Below are 26404 nucleotides of genomic sequence, written 5' to 3'. Positions count from 1 at the left end.
AATACTGCCCCTATGTACAGGAATATAACTACTATAATACTGCTCCCCATGTACAGGAATATAACTACTATAATACTACCCCTATGTACAAGAATATAACTACTATAATACTGCCCCTATGTACATGAATATAACTACTATAATACTGTTCCTATGTACAAGAATATAACTACTATAATACTGTCCCTATGTACAAGAATATAACTACTATAATACTGCTCCTATGTACAAGAATATAACTACTATAATACTGCTCCCCATGTACAGGAATATAACTACTTTAATACTACCCCTATGTACAAGAATATAACTACTATAATACTGCCCCTATGTACATGAATATAACTACTATAATACTGCTCCTATGTACAAGAATATAACTACTATAATACTGTCCCTATGTACAAGAATATAACTACTATAATACTGTCCCTATGTACAAGAATATAACTACTATAATACTGCTCCTATGTACAAGAATATAACTACAATAATACTGCCCCTCTGTACAAGAATATAATTACTATAATACTGCCCCTATGTACAGGAATATAACTACTATAATACTGCCCCTATGTACAGGAATATAACTACTATAATACTGCTCCCCATGTACAGGAATATAACTACTATAATACTACCCCTATGTACAAGAATATAACTACTATAATACTGCCCCTATGTACATGAATATAACTACTATAATACTGTTCCTATGTACAAGAATATAACTACTATAATACTGTCCCTATGTACAAGAATATAACTACTATAATACTGCTCCTATGTACAAGAATATAACTACTATAATACTGCCCCTATGTACATGAATATAACTACTATAATACTGCTCCCCATGTACAGGAATATAACTACTATAATACTACCCCTATGTACAAGAATATAACTACTATAATACTGCCCCTATGTACATGAATATAACTACTATAATACTGCTCCTATGTACAAGAATATAACTACTATAATACTGTCCCTATGTACAAGAATATAACTACTATAATACTGTCCCTATGTACAAGAATATAACTACTATAATACTGCTCCTATGTACAAGAATATAGCTACTATAATACTGCCTCTATGTACAAGAATATAACTACTATAATACTGCCCCTATGTACAAGAATATAATTACTATAATACTGCCCCTATGTACAAGAATATAACTACTATAATACTGCTCCCCATGTACAGGAATATAACTACTATAATACTACCCCTATGTACAAGAATATAACTACTATAATACTGCCCCTATGTACATGAATATAACTACTATAATACTGTTCCTATGTACAAGAATATAACTACTATAATACTGTCCCTATGTACAAGAATATAACTACTATAATACTGCCCCTACATACAAGAATATAATTACTATAATACTGCCCCTATGTACAAGAATATAACTACTATAATACTGCTCCTATGTACAAGAATATAACTACTATAATACTGCTGCTATGTACAAGAATATAACTACTATAATATTGCTCCTATGTACAGGAATATAACTACTATAATACTGCTCCTATGTACAGGAATATAACTACTATAATACTGCCCCTATGTACAGGAATATAACTACTATAATACTGCCCCTATGTACAGGAATATAACTACTATAATACTGCTCCCCATGTACAGGAATATAACTACTATAATACTACCCCTATGTACAAGAATATAACTACTATAATACTGCCCCTATGTACATGAATATAACTACTATAATACTGTTCCTATGTACAAGAATATAACTACTATAATACTGTCCCTATGTACAAGAATATAACTACTATAATACTGCTCCTATGTACAAGAATATAACTACTATAATACTGCTCCCCATGTACAGGAATATAACTACTATAATACTACCCCTATGTACAAGAATATAACTACTATAATACTGCCCCTATGTACATGAATATAACTACTATAATACTGCTCCTATGTACAAGAATATAACTACTATAATACTGTCCCTATGTACAAGAATATAACTACTATAATACTGTCCCTATGTACAAGAATATAACTACTATAATACTGCTCCTATGTACAAGAATATAACTACTATAATACTGCCCCTCTGTACAAGAATATAATTACTATAATACTGCCCCTATGTACAGGAATATAACTACTATAATACTGCCCCTATGTACAGGAATATAACTACTATAATACTGCTCCCCATGTACAGGAATATAACTACTATAATACTACCCCTATGTACAAGAATATAACTACTATAATACTGCCCCTATGTACATGAATATAACTACTATAATACTGTTCCTATGTACAAGAATATAACTACTATAATACTGTCCCTATGTACAAGAATATAACTACTATAATACTGCTCCTTTGTACAAGAATATAACTACTATAATACTGCCCCTATGTACATGAATATAACTACTATAATACTGCTCCCCATGTACAGGAATATAACTACTATAATACTACCCCTATGTACAAGAATATAACTACTATAATACTGCCCCTATGTACATGAATATAACTACTATAATACTGCTCCTATGTACAAGAATATAACTACTATAATACTGTCCCTATGTACAAGAATATAACTACTATAATACTGTCCCTATGTACAAGAATATAACTACTATAATACTGCTCCTATGTACAAGAATATAGCTACTATAATACTGCCTCTATGTACAAGAATATAACTACTATAATACTGCCCCTATGTACAAGAATATAATTACTATAATACTGCCCCTATGTACAAGAATATAACTACTATAATACTGCTCCCCATGTACAGGAATATAACTACTATAATACTACCCCTATGTACAAGAATATAACTACTATAATACTGCCCCTATGTACATGAATATAACTACTATAATACTGTTCCTATGTACAAGAATATAACTACTATAATACTGTCCCTATGTACAAGAATATAACTACTATAATACTGCTCCTATGTACAAGAATATAACTACTATAATACTGCCCCTATGTACATGAATATAACTACTATAATACTGCTCCTATGTACAAGAATATAACTACTATAATACTGCCCCCTATGTACAAGAATATAACTACTATAATACTGCCCCTATGTACAGGAATATAACTACTATAATACTGCCCCTATGTACAAGAATATAACTACTATAATACTGCCCCCTATGTACAAGAATATAACTACTATAATACTGCCCCTATGTACAGGAATATAACTACTATAATACTGCCCCTATGTACAAGAATATAACTACTATAATACTGCCCCTATGTACAAGAATATAACTACTATAATACTGCCTCTATGTACAAGAATATAACTACTATGATACTGCTCCTATGTACAAGAATATAACTACTATAATACTGCTCCTATGTACAAGAATATAACTACTATAATACTGCTCCTATGTACAAGAATATAACTACTATAATACTGCCCCTACATACAAGAATATAATTACTATAATACTGCCCCTATGTACAAGAATATAACTACTATAATACTGCCCCTATGTACATGAATATAACTGCTATAATACTGCCCTCTATGTACAAGAATATAACTACTATAATACTGCCCCCTATGTACAAGAATATAACTGCTATAATACTGCCCTCTATGTACAAGAATATAACTACTATAATACAGAGTCACAATTTGTCAGGTTCCTTATACAATGGGGGCATTTCCTTTGGAATCCAATCATTCTTTCCTTTTTTCTGGAGCACTGGGGGGGCACTTTTTGTGGTTGTGATGGGGTCATGTGAGGAGAGAGTCATATAACAGGGATTACATTTTATTAGAGGAGTCTGCGGGGGCTGACACCAGAACTGCTGAACACTTGTGGACATTGGCCTTAATGTGAATGATCTGCAGAGATTATTTCATGTTTCCTAAAATAGAAGTGACTCCGGAATCAATGAGTGAAATAAATCTGATCAATTTGATTGTATTAAATGCAAAATATATGAAAACCGAACTAATCCCGGCCCGTGAGGACGGTCCTAAACCCTGCATAGTGTGTCAGTGTAAACCCTGCATAGTGTGTCAGTGTAAACCCTGCATAGTGTGTCAGTGTAAGCCCTGCATAGTGTGTCAGTGTAAACCCTGCATAGTGTGTCAGTGTAAACCCTGCATAGTGTGTCAGTGTAAGCCCTGCATAGTGTGTCAGTGTAAACCCTGCATAGTGTGTCAGTGTAAGCCCTGCATAGTGTGTCAGTGTAAGCCCTGCATAGTGTGTCAGTGTAAACCCTGCATAGTGTGTCAGTGTAAGCCCTGCATAGTGTGTCAGTGTAAACCCTGCATAGTGTGTCAGTGTAAACCCTGCATAGTGTGTCAGTGTAAGCCCTGCATAGTGTGTCAGTGTAAGCCCTGCATAGTGTGTCAGTGTAAACCCTGCATAGTGTGTCAGTGTAAACCCTGCATAGTGTGTCAGTGTAAACCCTGCATAGTGTCAGTGTAAACCCTGCATAGTGTGTCAGTGTAAACCCTGCATAGTGTGTCAGTGTAAACCCTGCATAGTGTGTCAGTGTAAACCCTGCATAGTGTGTCAGTGTAAACCCTGCATAGTGTGTCAGTGTAAACCCTGCATAGTGTGTCAGTGTAAACCCTGCATAGTGTGTCAGTGTAAACCCTGCATAGTGTGTCAGTGTAAACCCTGCATAGTGTCAGTGTAAGCCCTGCATAGTGTGTCAGTGTAAACCCTGCATAGTGTGTCAGTGTAAACCCTGCATAGTGTGTCAGTGTAAACCCTGCATAGTGTGTCAGTGTAAACCCTGCATAGTGTGTCAGTGTAAACCCTGCATAGTGTGTCAGTGTAAGCCCTGCATAGTGTGTCAGTGTAAACCCTGCATAGTGTGTCAGTGTAAACCCTGCATAGTGTGTCAGTGTAAACCCTGCATAGTGTGTCAGTGTAAACCCTGCATAGTGTCAGTGTAAGCCCTGCATAGTGTGTCAGTGTAAACCCTGCATAGTGTGTCAGTGTAAACCCTGCATAGTGTGTCAGTGTAAACCCTGCATAGTGTGTCAGTGTAAGCCCTGCATAGTGTGTCAGTGTAAACCCTGCATAGTGTGTCAGTGTAAACCCTGCATAGTGTGTCAGTGTAAACCCTGCATAGTGTGTCAGTGTAAACCCTGCATAGTGTGTCAGTGTAAACCCTGCATAGTGTGTCAGTGTAAACCCTGCATAGTGTGTCAGTGTAAACCCTGCATAGTGTGTCAGTGTAAACCCTGCATAGTGTGTCAGTGTAAACCCTGCATAGTGTGTCAGTGTAAGCCCTGCATAGTGTGTCAGTGTAAACCCTGCATAGTGTGTCAGTGTAAACCCTGCATAGTGTGTCAGTGTAAACCCTGCATAGTGTGTCAGTGTAAACCCTGCATAGTGTCAGTGTAAGCCCTGCATAGTGTGTCAGTGTAAACCCTGCATAGTGTGTCAGTGTAAGCCCTGCATAGTGTGTCAGTGTAAACCCTGCATAGTGTGTCAGTGTAAACCCTGCATAGTGTGTCAGTGTAAACCCTGCATAGTGTGTCAGTGTAAACCCTGCATAGTGTGTCAGTGTAAACCCTGCATAGTGTGTCAGTGTAAACCCTGCATAGTGTCAGTGTAAACCCTGCATAGTGTGTCAGTGTAAACCCTGCATAGTGTGTCAGTGTAAACCCTGCATAGTGTGTCAGTGTAAACCCTGCATAGTGTGTCAGTGTAAACCCTGCATAGTGTGTCAGTGTAAACCCTGCATAGTGTGTCAGTGTAAACCCTGCATAGTGTGTCAGTGTAAACCCTGCATAGTGTGTCAGTGTAAGCCCTGCATAGTGTGTCAGTGTAAACCCTGCATAGTGTGTCAGTGTAAGCCCTGCATAGTGTGTCAGTGTAAACCCTGCATAGTGTGTCAGTGTAAACCCTGCATAGTGTGTCAGTGTAAACCCTGCATAGTGTCAGTGTAAACCCTGCATAGTGTGTCAGTGTAAACCCTGCATAGTGTGTCAGTGTAAACCCTGCATAGTGTGTCAGTGTAAACCCTGCATAGTGTGTCAGTGTAAGCCCTGCATAGTGTGTCAGTGTAAACCCTGCATAGTGTGTCAGTGTAAACCCTGCATAGTGTGTCAGTGTAAACCCTGCATAGTGTGTCAGTGTAAACCCTGCATAGTGTCAGTGTAAGCCCTGCATAGTGTGTCAGTGTAAACCCTGCATAGTGTGTCAGTGTAAACCCTGCATAGTGTGTCAGTGTAAACCCTGCATAGTGTGTCAGTGTAAACCCTGCATAGTGTGTCAGTGTAAACCCTGCATAGTGTGTCAGTGTAAGCCCTGCATAGTGTGTCAGTGTAAACCCTGCATAGTGTGTCAGTGTAAACCCTGCATAGTGTGTCAGTGTAAACCCTGCATAGTGTGTCAGTGTAAACCCTGCATAGTGTCAGTGTAAGCCCTGCATAGTGTGTCAGTGTAAACCCTGCATAGTGTGTCAGTGTAAACCCTGCATAGTGTGTCAGTGTAAACCCTGCATAGTGTGTCAGTGTAAACCCTGCATAGTGTGTCAGTGTAAACCCTGCATAGTGTGTCAGTGTAAACCCTGCATAGTGTGTCAGTGTAAACCCTGCATAGTGTGTCAGTGTAAACCCTGCATAGTGTGTCAGTGTAAACCCTGCATAGTGTCAGTGTAAGCCCTGCATAGTGTGTCAGTGTAAACCCTGCATAGTGTGTCAGTGTAAACCCTGCATAGTGTGTCAGTGTAAACCCTGCATAGTGTGTCAGTGTGGGGTGTCACAGGGAGGGATATTATGTTATGGGCAGACAAGGAAACAAAAAAGTTTTGGCCGCTTGTTTGCAGGAGTTTCAGCAATATAAAGGCGCGGAACGTTACCTACTAAACATGGAGCGCCTCTGCCACCTAGCGGTCATAAATGATTATTGTTTTCTAAAAGGCATAGGACGTTTAGCGTTTACTAGACCTTCTATTTCTGAATAAATGCATTGTTCCCTTTAATCAACTATCGCGGGAACATTAATGAACTGTAACAGAGCCCCCATAACAGAGCCAGCCTGTAACAATGGCCAATTACGAAGGAGGTTAGAACAGTGCCCCCATAACAGAGCAGCCTGCAACAATGGACCATTATGAAGGAGGCTAGAATAGTGACCCCCTAATAGAGCCAGCCTGTAACAATGGACCATTATGAAGGAGGCTAGAACAGTGCCCCATAACAGAGCAGCCTGTAACAATGGCCAATTATGAAGGAGGCTAGAACTGTGCCCCCATAACAGAGCCAGCCCGTAACAATGGACGATTATGAAGGAGGCTAGTAGAGTTCCCCCATAACAGAGCAGCCTGTAACAATGGCCAATTACGAATGAGGTTAGAACAGTGCCCCCATAACAGAGCAGCCTGCAACAATGGACCATTATGAAGGAGGCTAGAATAGTGACCCCCTAATAGAGCCAGCCTGTAACAATGGACCAGTACTAAGGAGGTTAGAACAGTGCCCCCATAACAGAGGCAGCCTGTAACAATGGCCAATTATGAAGGAGGCTAGAACTGTGCCCCCATAACAGAGCCAGCCCGTAACAATGGACCATTATGAAGGAGGCTAGTAGAGTTCCCCCATAACAGAGCAGCCTGTAACAATGGACTATTATGAAGAAGGCTAGAACAGTGCCCCCATAATAGAGCCAGCCTATAGCCATGGCCCATTATGGAGGTTAGAACAGTGCCCCCATAACAGAGCCATCATGTAACAATGGACCATTATGAAGGAGGTTAGAATACTGCCCCCATAACAGAGACAGCCTATAACAATGACCCTATACAAAGGAAGCTAGAACAGTGCCCCCATAACAGAGCCAGACTATAAAAATGGCCCATTATGATCGAGGCTAGAACAGTGCCCCATAACAGAGCAGCCTATAACAGTGCCCCCATAACAAGTACTTGACTGCACCAGTGCCTGCCCCCGCACCGCACCAGGTTGCCCCCATCACTATGCTCCGGCTAGTTACACAGTGCTGATACCCCATACAGAGTGTTTGCAGAGTAATGTCCCCTCTGATCTTTGGTGCTCGGCTTTAGGCCCCCTCCTGTGTAATTATTCTCGCAGGTCTGCAGTCACTCATTTCCTGGACACATTTTTTTCTGCGCATTTCTGACCTGAGAGGTTTAGGTGAATGATTAAGCATCATACAGGTAGGAGAATAATAAGTGGACGGCACGATAGAATCTAGTATTACAGGAAGGCACGACGTATCCTCCACACCGGACCCCGCACAACGTATCCTCCACACCGGACCCCGCACGACGTATCCTCCACACCGGACCCCGCACGACGTATCCTCCACACCGGACCCCGCACGACGTATCCTCCACACCGGACCCCGCACGACGTATCCTCCACACCGGACCCCGCACCGCCACCACAAGACGTCATTGCCAAGACCCCCGAAAGATGGAAAACATGTGACTCCCCCTGGAAACCATCATCTTCAATTCTACATTTTCTACAACCTGTGAGTATTAATTACATTATCCTGATCACAAGTCCTAGTATAGCTGCTTAGAGGCATTGTCACCCCATTTTCTGCACCATTCCGCCATTCTTCTATTGCTTCCAACTGCTAAACTCCCACAGGGTGTCTACATGGCGAATATGAGGCCTTCACAACAAAAAACAATAGTGCCTTTAACAATTTTTAGATAGTCTTTGTTATAATTTTAAAATCTGTATGTATAAAATAATACCGCCATACCATTATCAAATAATACTACTGCTATATTCTGCCCTCACCTTGGCCATGGCCCCTGAAAACCAGGGCAGTCTTCACTAATTTAGAAAGCCTTTTCCATATAATAGAGACTGAATGTATAAAATAATACCGCCATACCATAATCAAATAATACTACTGCTATATTCTGCCCTCAACCTCAACTTGGCCATGGCCCCTGAAAGCCAAGCTAAGTCTTCACCAGTTTAGAAAGCATTTTCCATATTATAGAGACTGAATGTATAAAACAATACCGCCATACCATTGTCAAATAATACTACTGCTATATTCTGCGCTCAACTTGGCCATGGCCCCTGAAAACCAAAGCCAGTCTTCACCAGTTTAAAAAGCCTTTTCCATATTATAGAGGCTGAATGTATAAAATAATACTGCCATACCACTGTCAAATAATACTACTGCTATATTCTGCCCTGAACTTGGCCATGGCCCCTGAAAGCCAAGCCTTTTCTTCACCAGTTTAGAAAGCCTTTTCCATATTATAGAGGCTGACTGTATAAAATAATACCGCCATACAATTGTCAAATAATACTACTGCTATATTCTGCCCTCAACTTGGCCATGGCCCCTGAAAACCAAGGCCAGGCTTCACCAATTTAGAAAGCCTTTTCCATATTATAGAGACTGACTGTATAAAATAATACCGCCATGCCATTGTCAAATAATACTACTGCTATATTCTGCCCTCAACGTGGCCATGGCCCCTTTAAACCGAGGCCAGTCTTCACCAGTTTAGAAAGCCTTTTCCATATTATAGAGACTGAATATATAAAATAATACTGCCATACCATTGTCAAATAATACTATTGCTATAGTCTGCCCTCAACTTGGCCATGGATTGTGAAACCAAGGGCCACGCTTCACCAGTTTAGAAAGCGTTCTCCATATTATAGAGGCTGAATGTATAAAATAATACCACCATACCACTATCAAATAATACTACTGCTATATTCTGCCCTCAGCTTGGCCATGGTCCCTGAAAGCCAAGCTATGTCTTCACTAGTTTAGAATGTCTTTTTCATATTATAAAGACTGAATGTATAAAATAATACCGCCATACCATTGACAAATAATGCTACTGCTATATTCTGCCCTCAACTTGGCCATGACCCCTGAAAACCAAGGCCAGTCTTCACCAGTTTAGAAAGCCTTTTCCATATTATAGAGCCTGAATGTATAAAATAATACCACCACACTGTATCCAGATAATACTTCTGCTATATGCTACGCCTATTAAACTGCATATGTTGCTCACAATATATAGCAACTTGGAGTCTAAAAAATTGGCATGTGCTGTTCACATAAACAATACAGATTAATATATACTGCTATAGGTTGCCTAAAAAATACCGCTATACAGTGCCCATATAATACCAAAATAGATGCTCCTAAAGAGGAGGAGGCAGAAAGAACTAGGTCGCTGTGATTCTCTATGTTGTTTGAGTGCCTGGCGGTTGCACCCATGTTCCGTTTGTTGATTATACACAACAGAAACTCTGAAGAAGTGCTGCAGTGTAAAGCATGGTGCAGAGAAGCGTTAACTTTATTGACCAGGTGTGGTTCAGAGCAGTGACAGTGCTGTGCCGATGGCCTAAACTATGCTCTTTCCCACCCTTTCAGGAGAGGCATCAACAGGTCAGCGAAGGGACACGAAAATTGGTCGGGTCCATCTTAAGAGCAGTACTGCAAGCTGTTGAGCAAAGATCTTGTAAGCGCTCCGCTCCTTGGCTAGGAGATTGGTCACCTCTGCTAAACTGCAGAGGTGGTCGGTATCCAAAGCAATGAGCACTATTCTATAGAATTAAGAATCCTTTGGGGTTTTTAGGTATAGCCGCCATGTTGCGAAGTGGCTGGAGGCAGAATGAGTTAACTGAGAATCCTTCAGTGAGCTCCTTTTGATGAGAAGTTTGTAACTCTTTCATTTGTCTTTTACTCCTATGACTTATGACCTCAGAACATATTAATGTTCAGCCAAACTGTGTGGTCATACATCAGCTGAAAGGAAAAAAAAAACTGCATCTCCAAATAAAACATAGCAAGTGTGAACAGGTGCCAGCTGCTATAACTACACGAAACACAAACTGAGCCGAGAGGAGCCCAGGAAAAGTCACCAGGAAGAGTTACAGATGCCTTATCGGACCAAACTCACTGACTAATTCTCAGAAAACTCATTCTACAGAATGAAATATGCAGAGGAACAAAGAACCTGTAATAGTCAAATGGAGCAATGAAATATATTTGCAAAATGTTTAGTAAAAAAAACAAGTCCCCAAAGATGTCATCTACATCCTTCCAGTATGTCTGATTATTCTCATATATCCGGTCACTTTAGGTGAAATGAAGGGTTTGCAGACGTTCCTCCTGATCTCGGCGCCCTCTTGGGTGTTTGTCTCTCAGCTGCTATTTGCGGTTGGTAAGTAATATCGGTGACTGAGGTGAATGATGGGACCTGGAAACATGAAGGGTAAATACATAAATCAATAAATGCAAAGAAGTTCTAAAAGAATATTGCAGCCTCTAACAGATTTTCCTCCAGGATTGCCTTGTATTTAGCTGCATCATCTTCCCGTCATCTCTGATCAGCTTTCCTGCCCCTGCTGAAGAAAAGTCTCCCCACAGCAGGATGCTGCCACCACCATGTAGGATGGTGGGGATGGAGTTTTCAGGGTGACGTGTAGTGTTAGTTTTCCTCTAGGATTGCCCTGTATTTAGCTCCATTCATCTTCTCATCACCTCTGACCAGCTTCCCTGCCCCTGCTGAAAAAAAACTGTTTCCCCACAGCAGGATGCTGCCTCCATGCCTCCACCATGTGTGATGGTGGGGATGGAGTTTTCAGGGTGATATGTAGTGTTAGTTTTCCTCCAGGATTGCCCTGTATTTGGCTCCATTCATCTTCTCATTACCTCTGATCAGCTTCCCTGCTCCTGCTGAAAAAACACTTCCCTGCAGCAGGATGCTGCTTTCATGCCTCCACCATGTGTGATGGTGGGGATGGAGTTTTCAGGGTGAAGTGTAGTGTTAGTTTTCCTCCAGGATTGCCCTGTATTTAGCTCCATTCATCTTCTCATCACCTCTGACCAGCTTCTCTGCTCCTATTGAAGAAAAGTCTCCCCACAGCAGGATGCTGCCTCCATCATGTGGGATAGTGGAGATGGTGTTTTCAGATAGATGTGCAGTTTATTTTTCCTCCAGAATAGCCCTATATTTAGCTCCATCCATCTTCTCATCATCTCTGATCAGCTTCCCTGCACCTGCTGAAGAAAAGTCTCCCTACAGCAGGATGCTGCCACCACCATGTATGATGGTGGGGATGGGGTTTTCAATATGATGTGTAGTGTTAGTTTTCCTCCAGGATTGCCCTATGTTTAGCTCCATCCATCTTCCCATCACCTCTGATCAGCTTCCCTGCTCCTGCTGAAAAAACACTTCCCTGCAGCAGGATGCTGCTTTCATGCCTCCACCATGTGTGATGGTGGGGATGGAGTTTTCAGGGTGATATGTAGTGTTAGTTTTCCTCCAGGATTGCCCTGTATTTAGCTCCATTCATCTTCTCATCACCTCTAACCAGCTTCTCTGCTCCTATTGAAGAAAAGTCTCCCCACAGCAGGATGCTGCCTCCATCATGTGGGACAGTGGAGATGGTGTTTTCAGAGAGATGTGCAGTTTATTATTCCTCCAGAATAGCCCTATATTTAGCTCCATCCATCTTCTCATCATCTCTGATCAGCTTCCCTGCACCTGCTGAAGAAAAGTCTCCCTACAGCAGGATGCTGCCACCACCATGTATGATGGTGGGGATGGGGTTTTCAATATGATGTGTAGTGTTAGTTTTCATCCAGGATTGCTCTGTATTTAGCTCCGTCCATCTTCTCATCATCTCTGACCAACTGCCCTGCCCCTGTTGAAGAAAAGGAGAGAGAAGCTGTGGAAATATTAGGCGCAAATAGGGTCTTATCCGGTAAACAGGTGGGGGATGAATGTCAGGAAACACTCACCTGGTCTGGTTGTGCCAGTCACAACCCCTTATTGAGCATGGAAATAGCGTGGAAGGCAGCGGTCCCGCAGCGGTAAGACAATAATAAAAGCAGGAGGAAAGCGGGTTTAAATACCGCGCCAAAACCACAGGCGTCCGGAGGGTGTTAGTAAATTCCTTTTTTATTTTCTCAGGTCTACTCGTTTCAGGGACATATCCGTCCCCTTCATCAGGACAATATACAGAGAATACTAACTATAGTATTCTCTGTATATTGTCCTGATGAAGGGGACGGATATGTCCCTGAAACATGTAGACCTAAGAAAATAAAAAAGGGATTTACTAACACCCTCCGGATTCCTGTGGTTTTGGCGCGGTATTTAAACCCACTTTCCACCTGCTTTTATTATCGCCTGTTGAAGAAAAGACTCCCTACTGCAGGATGCTGCCACCACCATGTATGATGATGGGGATGGTGTTTTCAGTATGATGTGTAGTGTTAGTTTTCCTCCAGGATTGCCCTGTATTTAGCTCCATCCATCTTCCCATCACTTCTGACTAGCTTCCCTGCCCCTGCTGAAGAAAAGTTTACCCACAGCAGGATGCTGCCTCCTCCATGTGTGACGATGGGGATGGTGTTTTCTGGGTGATGCGCAGTGTTAGTTTTCTACCACACATATCAATTTGCATTTAGCCCAAACCATTCAACTTTGCTTTCATCTGACCAGAGCACCTTCATACACATGCTTGCTGTGTTCCCTACATGGCTTTTTTGCAAACTGCAGACCAAACTTCTGGATTCTTGCACTCAAAAATGTCTTTCTTCTTGCCACTCTGCCATAAAAGCCAGATTTGGGGAATAGACGACTAATAGTCGTCCTATGGACAGATTCTCCCCCCTGAGTTGTGATTGCTGCGGCTCCTCCAGAGACCATGGGCTTCTCCAATTCTCCGATTAATGCCCTCCTTCTGGGGAGGTCAGTTTCAGTGGACACCCTGTCTTGGTAGGTTTGCAGTTGTCCCATACTTCATCCCTTTTTAAGATGCTGGATAGATCAGTGCTCCAGCAGATGTTCAGGGCTTGGACTATTTTTTTTTTATAACCTAACCCTGCTTTACTCTTCTCCACAACTTTATCCCTGACCTGTCTGGTGAGTTCCTTGGTTTTCATGATAATATTTGTTCCTTAATGTTCTCACGAACCTCTGAGGCCTTCACAGAACAGACTACATCCTCTTTGAAGTTAGCTCCTGTGAAATGTTTTAAAAAGTAATAGCAGTAAAACCGGGTGCAACAAGTTGCAGCAAAACTCGGTCAAAAGTTGAGGAGGGCTCAAAAAAAAGTGAATTTGACCCTATATCCCTGTGCGACTCTACTAAAATGGGAGGAAAAGAATCAAAATAATATATATTTATTTATTTATTTGATTGATTGATTGACACTTTTTGTGTTTTGTTTTTATTTTTTTCTTGAAGCTTCTGGTATGACCTACACGGCATATCCACTGGTGGGAAGCACCGCCGGCGGCACACTGATTACCATCCTGTTTAATGGTAAGATGGGGGTTATAGGGAATAATGGGGATTTTTTTCATTATGTGCATTAATTATACGGCCGATAAGGGGTAACTGGATGCAAAATCTGAAACAGAGTCACCAAATCATTGTGTGCCAATTATTGTACCACTCTAACAATAGCCCATCTTGTACCGAGTGATGTATCTGACTCGCCCACCCCAGGGCTAGGGGACACCCGGTGCCGGGCCGGACTAGTCCGGTGGTAGTCAGTGGTGGCTGGGCCCGGCTCCGTGGCCCTGGTGGGTGTCAGTTGAATATGTGGCTGATGAGTTGAAGTTAATGTTCGTGACGCCACCTGTGGTATGCGGCTATTAAGCCGCCGCTGCTATGGGAGAACTCCGGGGTGATGTTATGGCAGCTATGATGTTACTGCTCCCCACAGGTGGAGCGATGCCCCGGGATACAGTTGGTGCCCGTGAAAGTCTATGGTGTTGTGTGGCTAACACGGTGCAGGGCCGACAGGCGAGGAAAGAACCAGGCACAAACAACAGTCTCTTTACCTTCTCCTCTTTTACTCTGGGAACAGTCCAGTCCTGGGAGACCGTTACAGGTGGTGATGGGGATCCGGTCGGCCTGGAAGTACTTGGGATGATCTTTCTGGCCAGCTGAGTATGAGGCCTACTCCTGTACTTTGCTTTGTGATGATAGGACCCTGCTTCTCTGAATCCAGCAATGGCCCTCTTTGCTGCTGGGACCGATGGCACGTCCCTTCTTTCTGTAGGTGGCTGCGCAGACCCTCTCTCTGGTGCTTCTCCGCTGGAGTCCACACCGGGCCCTGATGCTGCAGCTGTACCTTGGATGTTTCTGGGCCAGGGGCTTGCAGCTCTCCTGCCCTTCGGACTCGGCTACCAGGGGCGGATTTTATACCCTGGCAACCACAGACTCCGATGTCTGAGTCTCTCTGCTGCCTCTCAGCTATTCCTGCTTCTCTGGGCCAAGCTGCTCCAGCTCTAGGCCCCAGATTCACAGGACAGCTCACTCTGCGTCTGTTCACTTCCACTACTCCCTACAGACTGGCTGCACTTCCTCCCTCTGGTCAGGTAGAGGAAGGCTCCCTGGAATTCCAGGTTCAGAGCTCCCCCTGCTGGCCGGAGGGAGAACTGTGTTGGGTGTTAAACCTGCTGGCCAATGGATCTCCCAATTACCTCCAGGCTCAGCATTAACCCTTTGGGAGGGCAATGCTGCTGTGGCGACCAGGTCCTAGGGCGCCACACTCCCCCTTAGTTAAATTCAGTACTCCCGGACTGTGGAAACAAAACATAACATGTCATACTTTTCATCCCAATATGGGAGGCACATTATTTTTAACGTTACAACTTCAGACAGTACTATAAGAGTCCAGTGTGGCTCCCTGCCGGGTGTCCATTACACTGCTCCATGGGGGACCCGCCGCGATCAAACCCCCAACGTAGGCTCTGGGCGTGCGTCAGAGCATTGATGACCCCACTCTATGCACGCCGGACGGGTTTTTCTTCAGGGGTGTTGAGCACACTGGTGCTAACTATAAACAATTTAGGTGTTGGCCACCCATAGTCCAGTGGCCCAATTGTCCATTTTCGCAATCACAAAAAAAAACATTTTGTACACGACATTACAGACTTTTCACATAACTATTTACATTCTAATAAATACTCTTTCTTTATATAGTTGATTCCCTATACCTTAGAGGGGGTTGTCCCCGAGTGCTGCGTTGAGACCTGCGTAGCTCTGGTGTTTGTCCCTGACTACTTAGTGTGTCTCCTATCTCAGCACTACCGGTAGGCCTAACCCCAATAGGTATGCATGATGATTGCCTATGTGGTCTAGGAGTCGCCAAGGGTATGACAGGTTCACCACTGACAGGGGGTTGATCCTCCTGTTCCACTGCTGGCGTGTCACCGCGTGTCGGGGCGGACGGTTCTTTGGGTGGATCCGGAACCTGTTCTGTTTCTGGCTCGACCAACTGTGGGAACGTCAGGACCGGTACCACTACGGCACCATTTATGCGGGTCCAAGTCTTGGGGAATTTGCCGAGGATCGTTTGTATCATCTCTTCCCCTTCTTCTCGAACTTCCTCCACTTCCCTTTGAACTTTGCACCGCTCAGGGCACGTCTTCAGGCGGTCTCTGGATATTGCTTGACAAGTCTTGCCTTCGTCCTTGCTTATGAGGCACACCTTACTGTTGTCAAAGTTGGAGGGGATAATGGTGTAGGGCTCGTTCTCCCACTGATCATCCAATTTATGCGTCCTCCGCTTCTTCTTGAGGACTTGTTCTCCAGGTGCTAAGGGAGTTGCTGGGGCCGTTTGATTGTACTGCTGCTCTTGTCTTGTTCTGGCTTGAGACAGGCTCCTCTCTACGCATTCCTGGACCTTACGGTACTGCTGCTGCCGTTCTGTATCCCAATCCTCTATTTCTTGAACCGCCTCAGGCGACACAGTCCCCATCTCAAAGTCTACAGGCAACCTGCCAGGTCTGGCTCGCATCAGGTAAGCGGGGCTGCAGTTGGTCGAATTTACTGGGATATGGTTGTACAGGTCGACCAGATCTGGCAGCTTCTCTGGCCATTGGTTCCTTTCTTCCAGAGGTAGAGTCTTCAGCATATCAATAACCACATGGTTCATTTTCTCGCACAGTCCATTGGTTTGGGGGTGGTACGGTGTTGTTCTGATTTTCTTACAACCGTACATGTTACAAAACTCTTGGAACACCTCCGCCTCGAACGCAGGGCCTTGATCGGTCAGTACCCTTTCCGGATAACCGTGAGGCCGGCAAAAGGATGCCTGGAACGCTTTAGCTGCTGTTCTGGCTGTCTGGTCCTTCACAGGCACTACTACCAGGAAACGAGAGTAATGGTCCACAATTGTGAGGGCGTACACATAGCCTGACCGGCTTGGTGTTAACTTCACGTGGTCCAGGGCCACCAACTCCAGGGGCTGCTTCGTAACAATTGGCTGTAGGGGAGACCTTTGGCTGGCATCATCCTTCCGCCTCAGGTTACACGGGCCACAGTCTCGGCACCACTTCTCGATCACCTTTCTCATGTGCACCCAATAGAACCGATCACGGAGTAGGGCCTCCAACTTCTTCCACCCAAAGTGGCCTGCGTTATCATGATAAGCTGCTAGGACCATTGGAGCATCCCTCTGCGGAACCACGATCTGCCAGACAAGTTCATTTGTTCGCCAGTTGACGTGTCTCTTGCAGAGCTTGCCTTGGTAGGTGAACAGTCGTCCCCTCTCTTTCCACAACTGCTGGGCTTCTTCTGGAGCATCTGGACCAAGATGAGTCTCAGCTTGTGCTAGCTTTTCTTTGACCAATCGCACCGCCGGGTCACCGTTCTGTGTCTCTTCCCAATTATGGTGGAGTAATGGGTTAACCGGGACCTCGTGTTGGCTCGAGCGCTTCACTCCCACAGCATGCTCACACTGGGAAACGCCCTGATGATGGAAAGCCGGTAACTCTATCTCTTCGAGTTCATCCAGGTCTTCTCCAGATTCGGGTAAGTGAGGCATTCTGGACAGCGCATCAGCATTGTTATTCTTCTTGCCAGCCCGGTACTTAATGGTAAAGTCAAAGTTAGACAGCCGGGCCATCCATCGCTGTTCCAACGCCCCTAACTTGGCTGTTGCCAGGTGTGTCAACGGATTGTTGTCCGTGAAGATGGTGAACTTGGCCGACGCCAGATAGTGTTTGAAGCGTTCAGTCACTGCCCAAACAATAGCGAGGAACTCCAGCTTGAAGGAACTGTAATTTTCTGGATTCCTTTCTGTGGGCCGAAGCTTCCTACTGGCGTACGCTATCACCTTCTCCCTGCCTCCCTGCACCTGGGACAAAACGGCTCCCAGGCCCACGTTGCTGGCGTCTGTATACAGTACAAACGGCTGGCTGTAGTCAGGGTAGGCCAGAATTTCTTCTCCCGTGAGAGCCCCTTTCAGCTGGACAAAGGAGGTTTCTAGTTGGCTGCTCCATTCAAATGGAGGGCTCTGCTTCTTAGCCTGCTTTGGCTGGCCCACCAGGAGATCTTGAAGGGGCGCTGCTATCTTGGTGAAACCATCAATGAACCTTCGGTAGTAGCCCACCAGCCCAAGGAACTGCCGCACCTCCTTTACCGTGGTGGGTCTTGGCCAGTCCTTGATTACGGTGACTTTCTCCGGATCAGGTGCCACACCTTCTGCGCTGACCACATGACCCAGGTACTGTACCTTTGGCTTCAAGAGGTGACATTTGGACGGCTTGATCTTCAGGCCATATTTTGACAAAGACTCGAACACTTCTGCTAAGTGCTTCAGGTGGTCTTCATAAGTCTTGGAGTAGACTATGACGTCATCCAGGTACAACAGCACGGTTTCGAAGTTGTGGTGGCCCAAGCAGCACTCCATCAACCGTTGGAATGTCCCTGGGGCGTTGCAGAGCCCGAATGGCATGCAGTTGAACTCGCAGAGGCCCATCGGCGTCGTGAATGCAGTCTTCTCCTTGTCCGCCTCTGCCACGGGAACCTGCCAATACCCACTGGTGAGATCCAAGGTGGAGAAATAGTTAGCTGACTTTAAGGCTGTTAGTGACTCCTCTATTCTGGGTAGGGGATAAGCATCTTTATGTGTAATGCGGTTAATTTGCCTGTAATCTACACACATTCTCATTGTACCATCCTTTTTCTTTACGAGCACTAGTGGAGCTGCCCAGGGGCTACAACTATCTCTGATAACCCCAGCCTCCTTCATTTCCCGTAACATTTCTTTGGCACGCTGATACTGTGCGGGGGGTACAGGGCGGTATCTCTCTTTAACGGGAGGATGATCACCCGTGGGGATTTGATGTTTAACCCCTTTCACCTGCCCAAAATCTAGGGGGTGTTTGCTGAAGACCCGCTCGTACTCCTGTACCACCCGGTAAACCCCATTCTTTTGGTGTGAGGGGGTGGAGTCGGTGCCCACATGTAAGTTTTGGCACCAGTCTTCCAGCTGCCCCTTGGAGCCCTTGTCTTCCGCCTGGTCGGACGGGATCAAGGGTTCCACTGCTTTGATGGTGTTGTTGCTGACAGTGTACAGTTTTGCTACAGTGGCGTACCGGGGCAATTTGGCTTCCTCCTCCCCACAATTCAGGACACGGATGGGCACTCTCCCCTTGCGGACGTCTGCTACCCCTCTGGCTATCAGGACTCCAGGCCTACTGTCTGAATACACCGGTTCTACCAAGGCATGGTAATCCTGACCCTTGAGGCCTATTGCTGCCCGACACCATATCAACATTTCACTTCTTGGGGGTATTGCAATGGGTAGGGGGTCACTTACCCTCACACTGCCAATTTCTCCTCCGGCCAGCTCCACCTGCTGCCTCCTCATCAGGGCTCTGATCTCCCTCTGTAGGGCACGCTGCTGCCCGGAGCTGGCAGTTTCAGACGCCTGCTGCAACAAAATTATCACTTCGGCAATACAATTTTCTATCACATTTGTACCAATGGTTACCAGCGGGTCAGATTCTTTGCGATCAATATCTACAATTATCATCCCCTGACATGGCAATTCCACCCGCCCCACTTTAATGGTTACTTCTTTATACCCAATTTGAGGTAAGGGCTGACCATTACTGGCCACAATTGTTAAATCATCATCTGGGCCATGGTCAATGTCTGAATCAGCCCAATATCTTTTGTACAGTTTATAGGGGATGGTCGTTACCTGGGACCCAGTATCCAGGAGGGCATTCAAAGGGATCCCATCCAGCACAATAGGAAGGACCGGTCGTCCTCCCACATACTTGCTGCGGCTGGGGGTTGAGCCGGGCTTCCTTACACCTGGGGGTCGGCTCCTGGCCCCAGGCTCGGCCCATTTAAAGGACAGTATCGTGCAATGTGGCCCGCCTGGCTGCAGCGGCGGCAGATCGGTTGTCCCGTTGAATCATACCGGTCTGTGTCTCTGCCTCGGGTCGGCGGAACCCTCCTCTGTCGCATCCATGGGACGTCATCTGGGCTGGAGGCCAACTCGATTTTTGCAGGCGATGGGGTCACTTGTAGGGACTGCACGATCTTGGCAAGGGCAGCTACAGTCTTGGTCAGCTCCTGGAACTGCTGTCTGAGCTCTGCAGTGGGATCCTTATCCAGGGACTGCGCCTCAGCCCCTGCAGTGGCTCGTGTTGCAGGCACCACCCCGGGGTACGTGATAGCAAGAGGCCGGAGGGGCACTGGGTCATTCGGTGTAGATTCTCTCAGTACCCGGATGGCCTGGTCCTTAAACTTTGCAAAGTCCAGAGCAGGGTTCTGCAGGACCATGATACGCAGCTGGGTCCTGTGGGCATCTGACAGGAGCCCCTCTATGAACTGCTCAGTTAGGAGTTTGTGTTCTTCACGTACACTCTCTGGGTCCACTTGTTTAACCGCTTTCAGGGCCTCCTGCAGGTTTAAGGCATAGTCCCTTATGCTGTCTGTGGGCCGCTGCTTGCACCCAAAGAATCTCATCTTTATCTCTGCTGCGGTGCGGGTGTCAAAAGTACTCTTTAGCTTGGCCAGTATCTGGGTTACTGTCCCTTTATCTGTATCAGGCCAGGACTTCACTTCACGCTGGGCTGCGCCGGCTAGCTGTCCCATTAATATGCCCACCTTCTGGCTCTCAGTCAGCGGATACACCCGGAATAAGCTGTGCAGGCTTTCTCTGAAGTCACTCAAGGTATGGGACTCCCCGGAATACTGCGGCAGCCATTCTGCGCCCGGTATGTACGGCATGGTGATCGGCATTACCGGCGCTACAGCGGGGGATGGGGCGACGGCGACAGGGATCGCTTCGGCGGGCGCTGCGGCGTCTCGGGCTATGGCAGCCACCTGCCCTCCCTCTGCGTCGGACATCTTCCTCCCCCTTAGTGAACCTTACCAGGCTCCGTTCACTTTTCAAATTTCCTTCCGGGTCGCGCGGGGTTAACAGCGCTCTGCTCTGATGGCGCGCTCCCTTCGCGCTCTTTGTCAGGCACGCCCCCCTTCTTCCTGCGCTCAGTGAGGATAATGGCGGCGGCAGTTTTCAAACAGTGAAACACGCAGTAATACAGTCTTTAAAGCGCAATTATTCAGGCGCACAGTACCCGGTGGAACCGGGCACGAAATCCTGTTCGTGACGCCAAATGTTGACTCGCCCACCCCAGGGCTAGGGGACACCCGGTGCCGGGCCGGACTAGTCCGGTGGTAGTCAGTGGTGGCTGGGCCCGGCTCCGTGGCCCTGGTGGGTGTCAGTTGAATATGTGGCTGATGAGTTGAAGTTAATGTTCGTGACGCCACCTGTGGTATGCGGCTATTAAGCCGCCGCTGCTATGGGAGAACTCCGGGGTGATGTTATGGCAGCTATGATGTTACTGCTCCCCACAGGTGGAGCGATGCCCCGGGATACAGTTGGTGCCCGTGAAAGTCTATGGTGTTGTGTGGCTAACACGGTGCAGGGCCGACAGGCGAGGAAAGAACCAGGCACAAACAACAGTCTCTTTACCTTCTCCTCTTTTACTCTGGGAACAGTCCAGTCCTGGGAGACCGTTACAGGTGGTGATGGGGATCCGGTCGGCCTGGAAGTACTTGGGATGATCTTTCTGGCCAGCTGAGTATGAGGCCTACTCCTGTACTTTGCTTTGTGATGATAGGACCCTGCTTCTCTGAATCCAGCAATGGCCCTCTTTGCTGCTGGGACCGATGGCACGTCCCTTCTTTCTGTAGGTGGCTGCGCAGACCCTCTCTCTGGTGCTTCTCCGCTGGAGTCCACACCGGGCCCTGATGCTGCAGCTGTACCTTGGATGTTTCTGGGCCAGGGGCTTGCAGCTCTCCTGCCCTTCGGACTCGGCTACCAGGGGCGGATTTTATACCCTGGCAACCACAGACTCCGATGTCTGAGTCTCTCTGCTGCCTCTCAGCTATTCCTGCTTCTCTGGGCCAAGCTGCTCCAGCTCTAGGCCCCAGATTCACAGGACAGCTCACTCTGCGTCTGTTCACTTCCACTACTCCCTACAGACTGGCTGCACTTCCTCCCTCTGGTCAGGTAGAGGAAGGCTCCCTGGAATTCCAGGTTCAGAGCTCCCCCTGCTGGCCGGAGGGAGAACTGTGTTGGGTGTTAAACCTGCTGGCCAATGGATCTCCCAATTACCTCCAGGCTCAGCATTAACCCTTTGGGAGGGCAATGCTGCTGTGGCGACCAGGTCCTAGGGCGCCACATATCCAAATGGGAATTTATGACAATTAGAGCATATCTGCCGCATAAAGATCTGCTTAGACGCTGGTTTCTCCAGTTTTGGGTGGTTTTCTTAAATGGTTTGTCCATTTTATGTAATTAAAGATGCAAATCATTGCATAATGGTACATCTAGATCAAGAGAGGTGATTATTCCCCCATACTCTGCCCTGGTCAGACCCCACCTGGAATACTGTGTACAGCTCTGGACGCCGCAATTCAAGAAAGACATTGATATATTGGAGCAAGTCCAGAGAAGAGCAACCAAGATGGTAGAAGGTCTGCAAACCATGTCTTATGAAGAACGGCTAAAAGAGCTAGGGATGTTCAGTTTGCAAAAAAGAGAAGGCTGAGAGGAGACTTAATAGCGGTCTACAAGTATCTGAATGGTAGTTACAGTGCAGAGGGAACCTCCCTATTCTCATTAGCACAAGGAAGTGCAAGAAGCAATGGGATGAAACTAAAAGGAAGGAGATTCAGATTAGACATTAGGAAAAACTTTCTGACAGTGAGGGCAGTCAGGGAGTGGAAGAGGCGACCACGGGACGTAGTGAGGGCAGTCAGAGAGTGGAACAGGCGACCACGGGAGGTGGTGAGGGCAGTCAGAGAGTGGAGCAGGCGACCACGGGAGGTGGTGAGGGCAGTCAGGGAGTGGAACAAGCGACCACGGGAGGTAGTGAGGGCAGTCAGGGAGTGGAACAGGCGACCACGGGAGGTGGTGAGGGCAGTCAGAGAGTGGAGCAGGCGACCACGGGAGGTGGTGAGGGCAGTCAGGGAGTGGAACAGGCGACCACGGGAGGTAGTGAGGGCAGTCATAGAATGGAACAGGCGACCACGGGAGGTGGTGAGGGCAGTCAGGGAGTGGAACAGGCAACCACGGGAGGTGGTGAGGGCAGTCAAGGAGTGGAACAGGCGACCATGGGAGGTGGTGAGGGCAGTCAGAGAGTGGAGCAGGCAACCACGGGAGGTGGTGAGGGCAGTCAGGGAGTGGAACAGGGGACCACGGGAGGTAGTGAGGGCAGTCATAGAATGGAACAGGCGACCACGGGAGGTGGTGAGGGCAGTCAGGGAGTGGAACAGGCAACCACGGGAGGTGGTGAGGGCAGTCAAGGAGTGGAACAGGCGACCATGGGAGGTGGTGAGGGCAGTCAGGGAGTGGAACAGGCAACCATGGGAGGTGGTGAGGGCAGTCAGGGAATGGAACAGGCGACCATGGGAGGTGGTGAGGGCAGTCAGGGTGTGGAACAGGCGACCACGGGAGGTGGTGAGGGCAGTTAGAGAGTGGAACAGGCGACTATGGGAGGTGGTGAGGGCAGTTAGAGAGTGGAACAGGCAACCACCGGAGATAGTGAGGGCAGTTAGAGAGTGGAACAGACAACCACAGGAGGTAGTGAGGGCAGTCAGAGAGTGGAACAGGCGACCACGGGAGGTAGTGAGGGCAGTCAAAGAGTGGAACAGGCGACCACGGGAGGTAGTGAGGGCAGTCAGAGAGTGGAACAGGCGACCACGGGAGGTAGTGAGGGCAGTCAGGGAGTGGAACAGGCGACCACGGGAGGTAGTGAGGGCAGTCAGAGAGTGGAACAGGCGACCACGGAAGGTAGAGACGGCAGTCAGAGAGTGGAACATGCAACCACGGGAGGTAGTGAGGGCAGTCAGAGAGTGGAACAGGCGACCTCGGGAGATAGTGAGGGCAGTCAGAGAGTGGAACAGGCGACCACGGGAGGTAGTGAGGGCAGTCAGAGAGTGGAACAGGCGACCACGGGAGGTAGTGAGGGGAGTCAGGGAGTGGAACAGGCGACCACGGGAGGTAGTGAGGGCAGTCATAGAATGGAACAGGCGACCACGGGAGGTGGTGAGGGCAGTCAGGGAGTAGAACAGGCAACCACGGAAGGTGGTGAGGGCAGTCAGAGAGTGGAGAAGGCAACCACGGGAGGTGGTGAGGGCAGTCAGGGAGTGGAACAGGCGACCACGGGAGGTAGTGAGGGCAGTCATAGAATGGAACAGGCGACCACGGGAGGTGGTGAGGGCAGTCAGGGAGTGGAACAGGCAACCACGGGAGGTGGTGAGGGCAGTCAAGGAGTGGAACAGGCGACCATGGGAGGTGGTGAGGGCAGTCAGGGAGTGGAACAGGCAACCATGGGAGGTGGTGAGGGCAGTCAGGGAGTGGAACAGGCGACCATGGGAGGTGGTGAGGGCAGTCAGGGTGTGGAACAGGCGACCACGGGAGGTGGTGAGGGCAGTCAGAGAGTGGAGCAGGCAACCACGGGAGGTGGTGATGGCAGTCAGTGAGTGGAACAGGCGACCACGGGAGGTGGTGAGGGCAGTCAGAGAATGGAACAGGCAACCACGGGAGGTGGTGAGGGCAGTCAGAGAATGGAACAGGCGACCACAATAGGCAGTGAGCTCTCCATCAATGGAAATTGTCAAGCAGAAACTGGATAAACGGATAGCTGGGATGATTTAGAAAAGCCTGCACTCACAAGGGGTAGGACCCGATGGCCCTCGAGGTCCCTTCCAACTCTACCATTGTATGATTCTATGAGCTCTAGCCATTAACTACAGAGTAGGAAATAATGTCAAGAAAAGTGATATAAGAAGGGCTCTGTGATGAGCGGGCACTACATTGCTTGGGTTTTCCGTACTCATTAAAAGCAGCCGGATGCTCGGATGGGCGTGACTTGAGCACACAAGTGCAATGGAAGTCAATGGGAGACTGAAGCATTTTTCCGAAAGATTTTCCAGAAAATTGCTCGAGTCCCACGGGGGGACTTCCATTGTACTCGGTGCATGAGTTGCATTTTTCCGAGCATCCAACTGCTCTTAATGAGTACAGAGCACCTGAGCATGGTAGTGCCCGCTCATCACTAGTTATAAGTACCGAGTACCTGAGCATGGTAGTGCCCGCTCATCACTAGTTATAAGTACCGAGTACCTGAGCATGGTAGTGCCCGCTCATCACTAGTTATAAGTACCGAGTACCTGAGCATGGTAGTGCCCACTCATCACTAGTTATTATAAGTACCGAGTACCTGAGCATGGTAGTGCCCGCTCATCACTAGTTACGAGTACTGAGCCCCCAAGCATGGTAGTGCCCACTCATCACTAGTTACGAGTACTGAGCACCCGAGCATGGTAGTGCCCGCTCATCACTAGTTACCGGTACTGAGCACCCGAGCATGGTAGTGCTCACTCATCACTAATTACGAGTACAGAGCACCCGAGCATGGTAGTGCCCACTCATCACTAGTTACGAGTACTGAGCACCCGAGCATGGTAGTGCCCGCTCATCACTAGTTACGAGCACTGAGCACCGGAGCATGGTAGTGCCCGCTCATCATTAATTACGAGTACTGAGCACCCGAGCATGGTAGTGCCCACTCATCACTAGTTACGAGTACTGAGCACCCGAGCATGGTAGTGCTCACCCATCACTAGTTACCAGTACTGAGCACCCGAGCATGGTAGTGCCCGCTCATCACTAGTTACCAGTACTGAGCACCCGAGCATGGTAGTGCCCGCTCATCACTAGTTACGAGTACTGAGCACCCGAGCATCGTAGTGCCCGCTCATCACTAGTTACGAGTACTGAGCACCCGAGCATGGTAGTGCCCGCTCATCACTAGTTACCAGTACTGAGCACCCGAGCATGGTAGTACCCGCTCATCACTAGTTACGAGTACTGAGCACCCGAGCATGGTAGTGCTCGCTCATCACTAGTTACGAAGTACTGAGCACCTGAGCATGGTAGTGCCCGCTCATCACTAGTTACAAGTACTGAGAACCTGAGCATGGTAGTGCCCGCTCATCACTAGTTACGAAGTACTGAGCACCTGAGCATGGTAGTGCTCGCTCATCACTAGTTACC

The 26404-nt window shown here is 47.2% G+C and overlaps 1 protein-coding gene across 1 annotated transcript in view; it reads left to right on the top strand.

Moving 5' to 3' along the window:
- Window positions 1–13745: 13745 nt before the first annotated feature.
- The window catches only part of PKHD1 (PKHD1 ciliary IPT domain containing fibrocystin/polyductin), an 832619-nt gene continuing 819960 nt past the window's right edge, over window positions 13746–26404 (top strand). The window contains exons 1-2 of the mRNA XM_075341622.1: window positions 13746–13764; window positions 14263–14340. Of these exons, the coding sequence (XP_075197737.1) occupies window positions 13746–13764; window positions 14263–14340 (97 nt within the window). The remainder of the gene's footprint in view (window positions 13765–14262; window positions 14341–26404) is intronic.

Source organism: Anomaloglossus baeobatrachus, chromosome 3, assembly GCF_048569485.1.
Source record: "Anomaloglossus baeobatrachus isolate aAnoBae1 chromosome 3, aAnoBae1.hap1, whole genome shotgun sequence".
Taxonomy (NCBI): domain Eukaryota; kingdom Metazoa; phylum Chordata; class Amphibia; order Anura; family Aromobatidae; genus Anomaloglossus; species Anomaloglossus baeobatrachus.
This window is presented reverse-complemented; position numbering and strand designations above follow the sequence as displayed.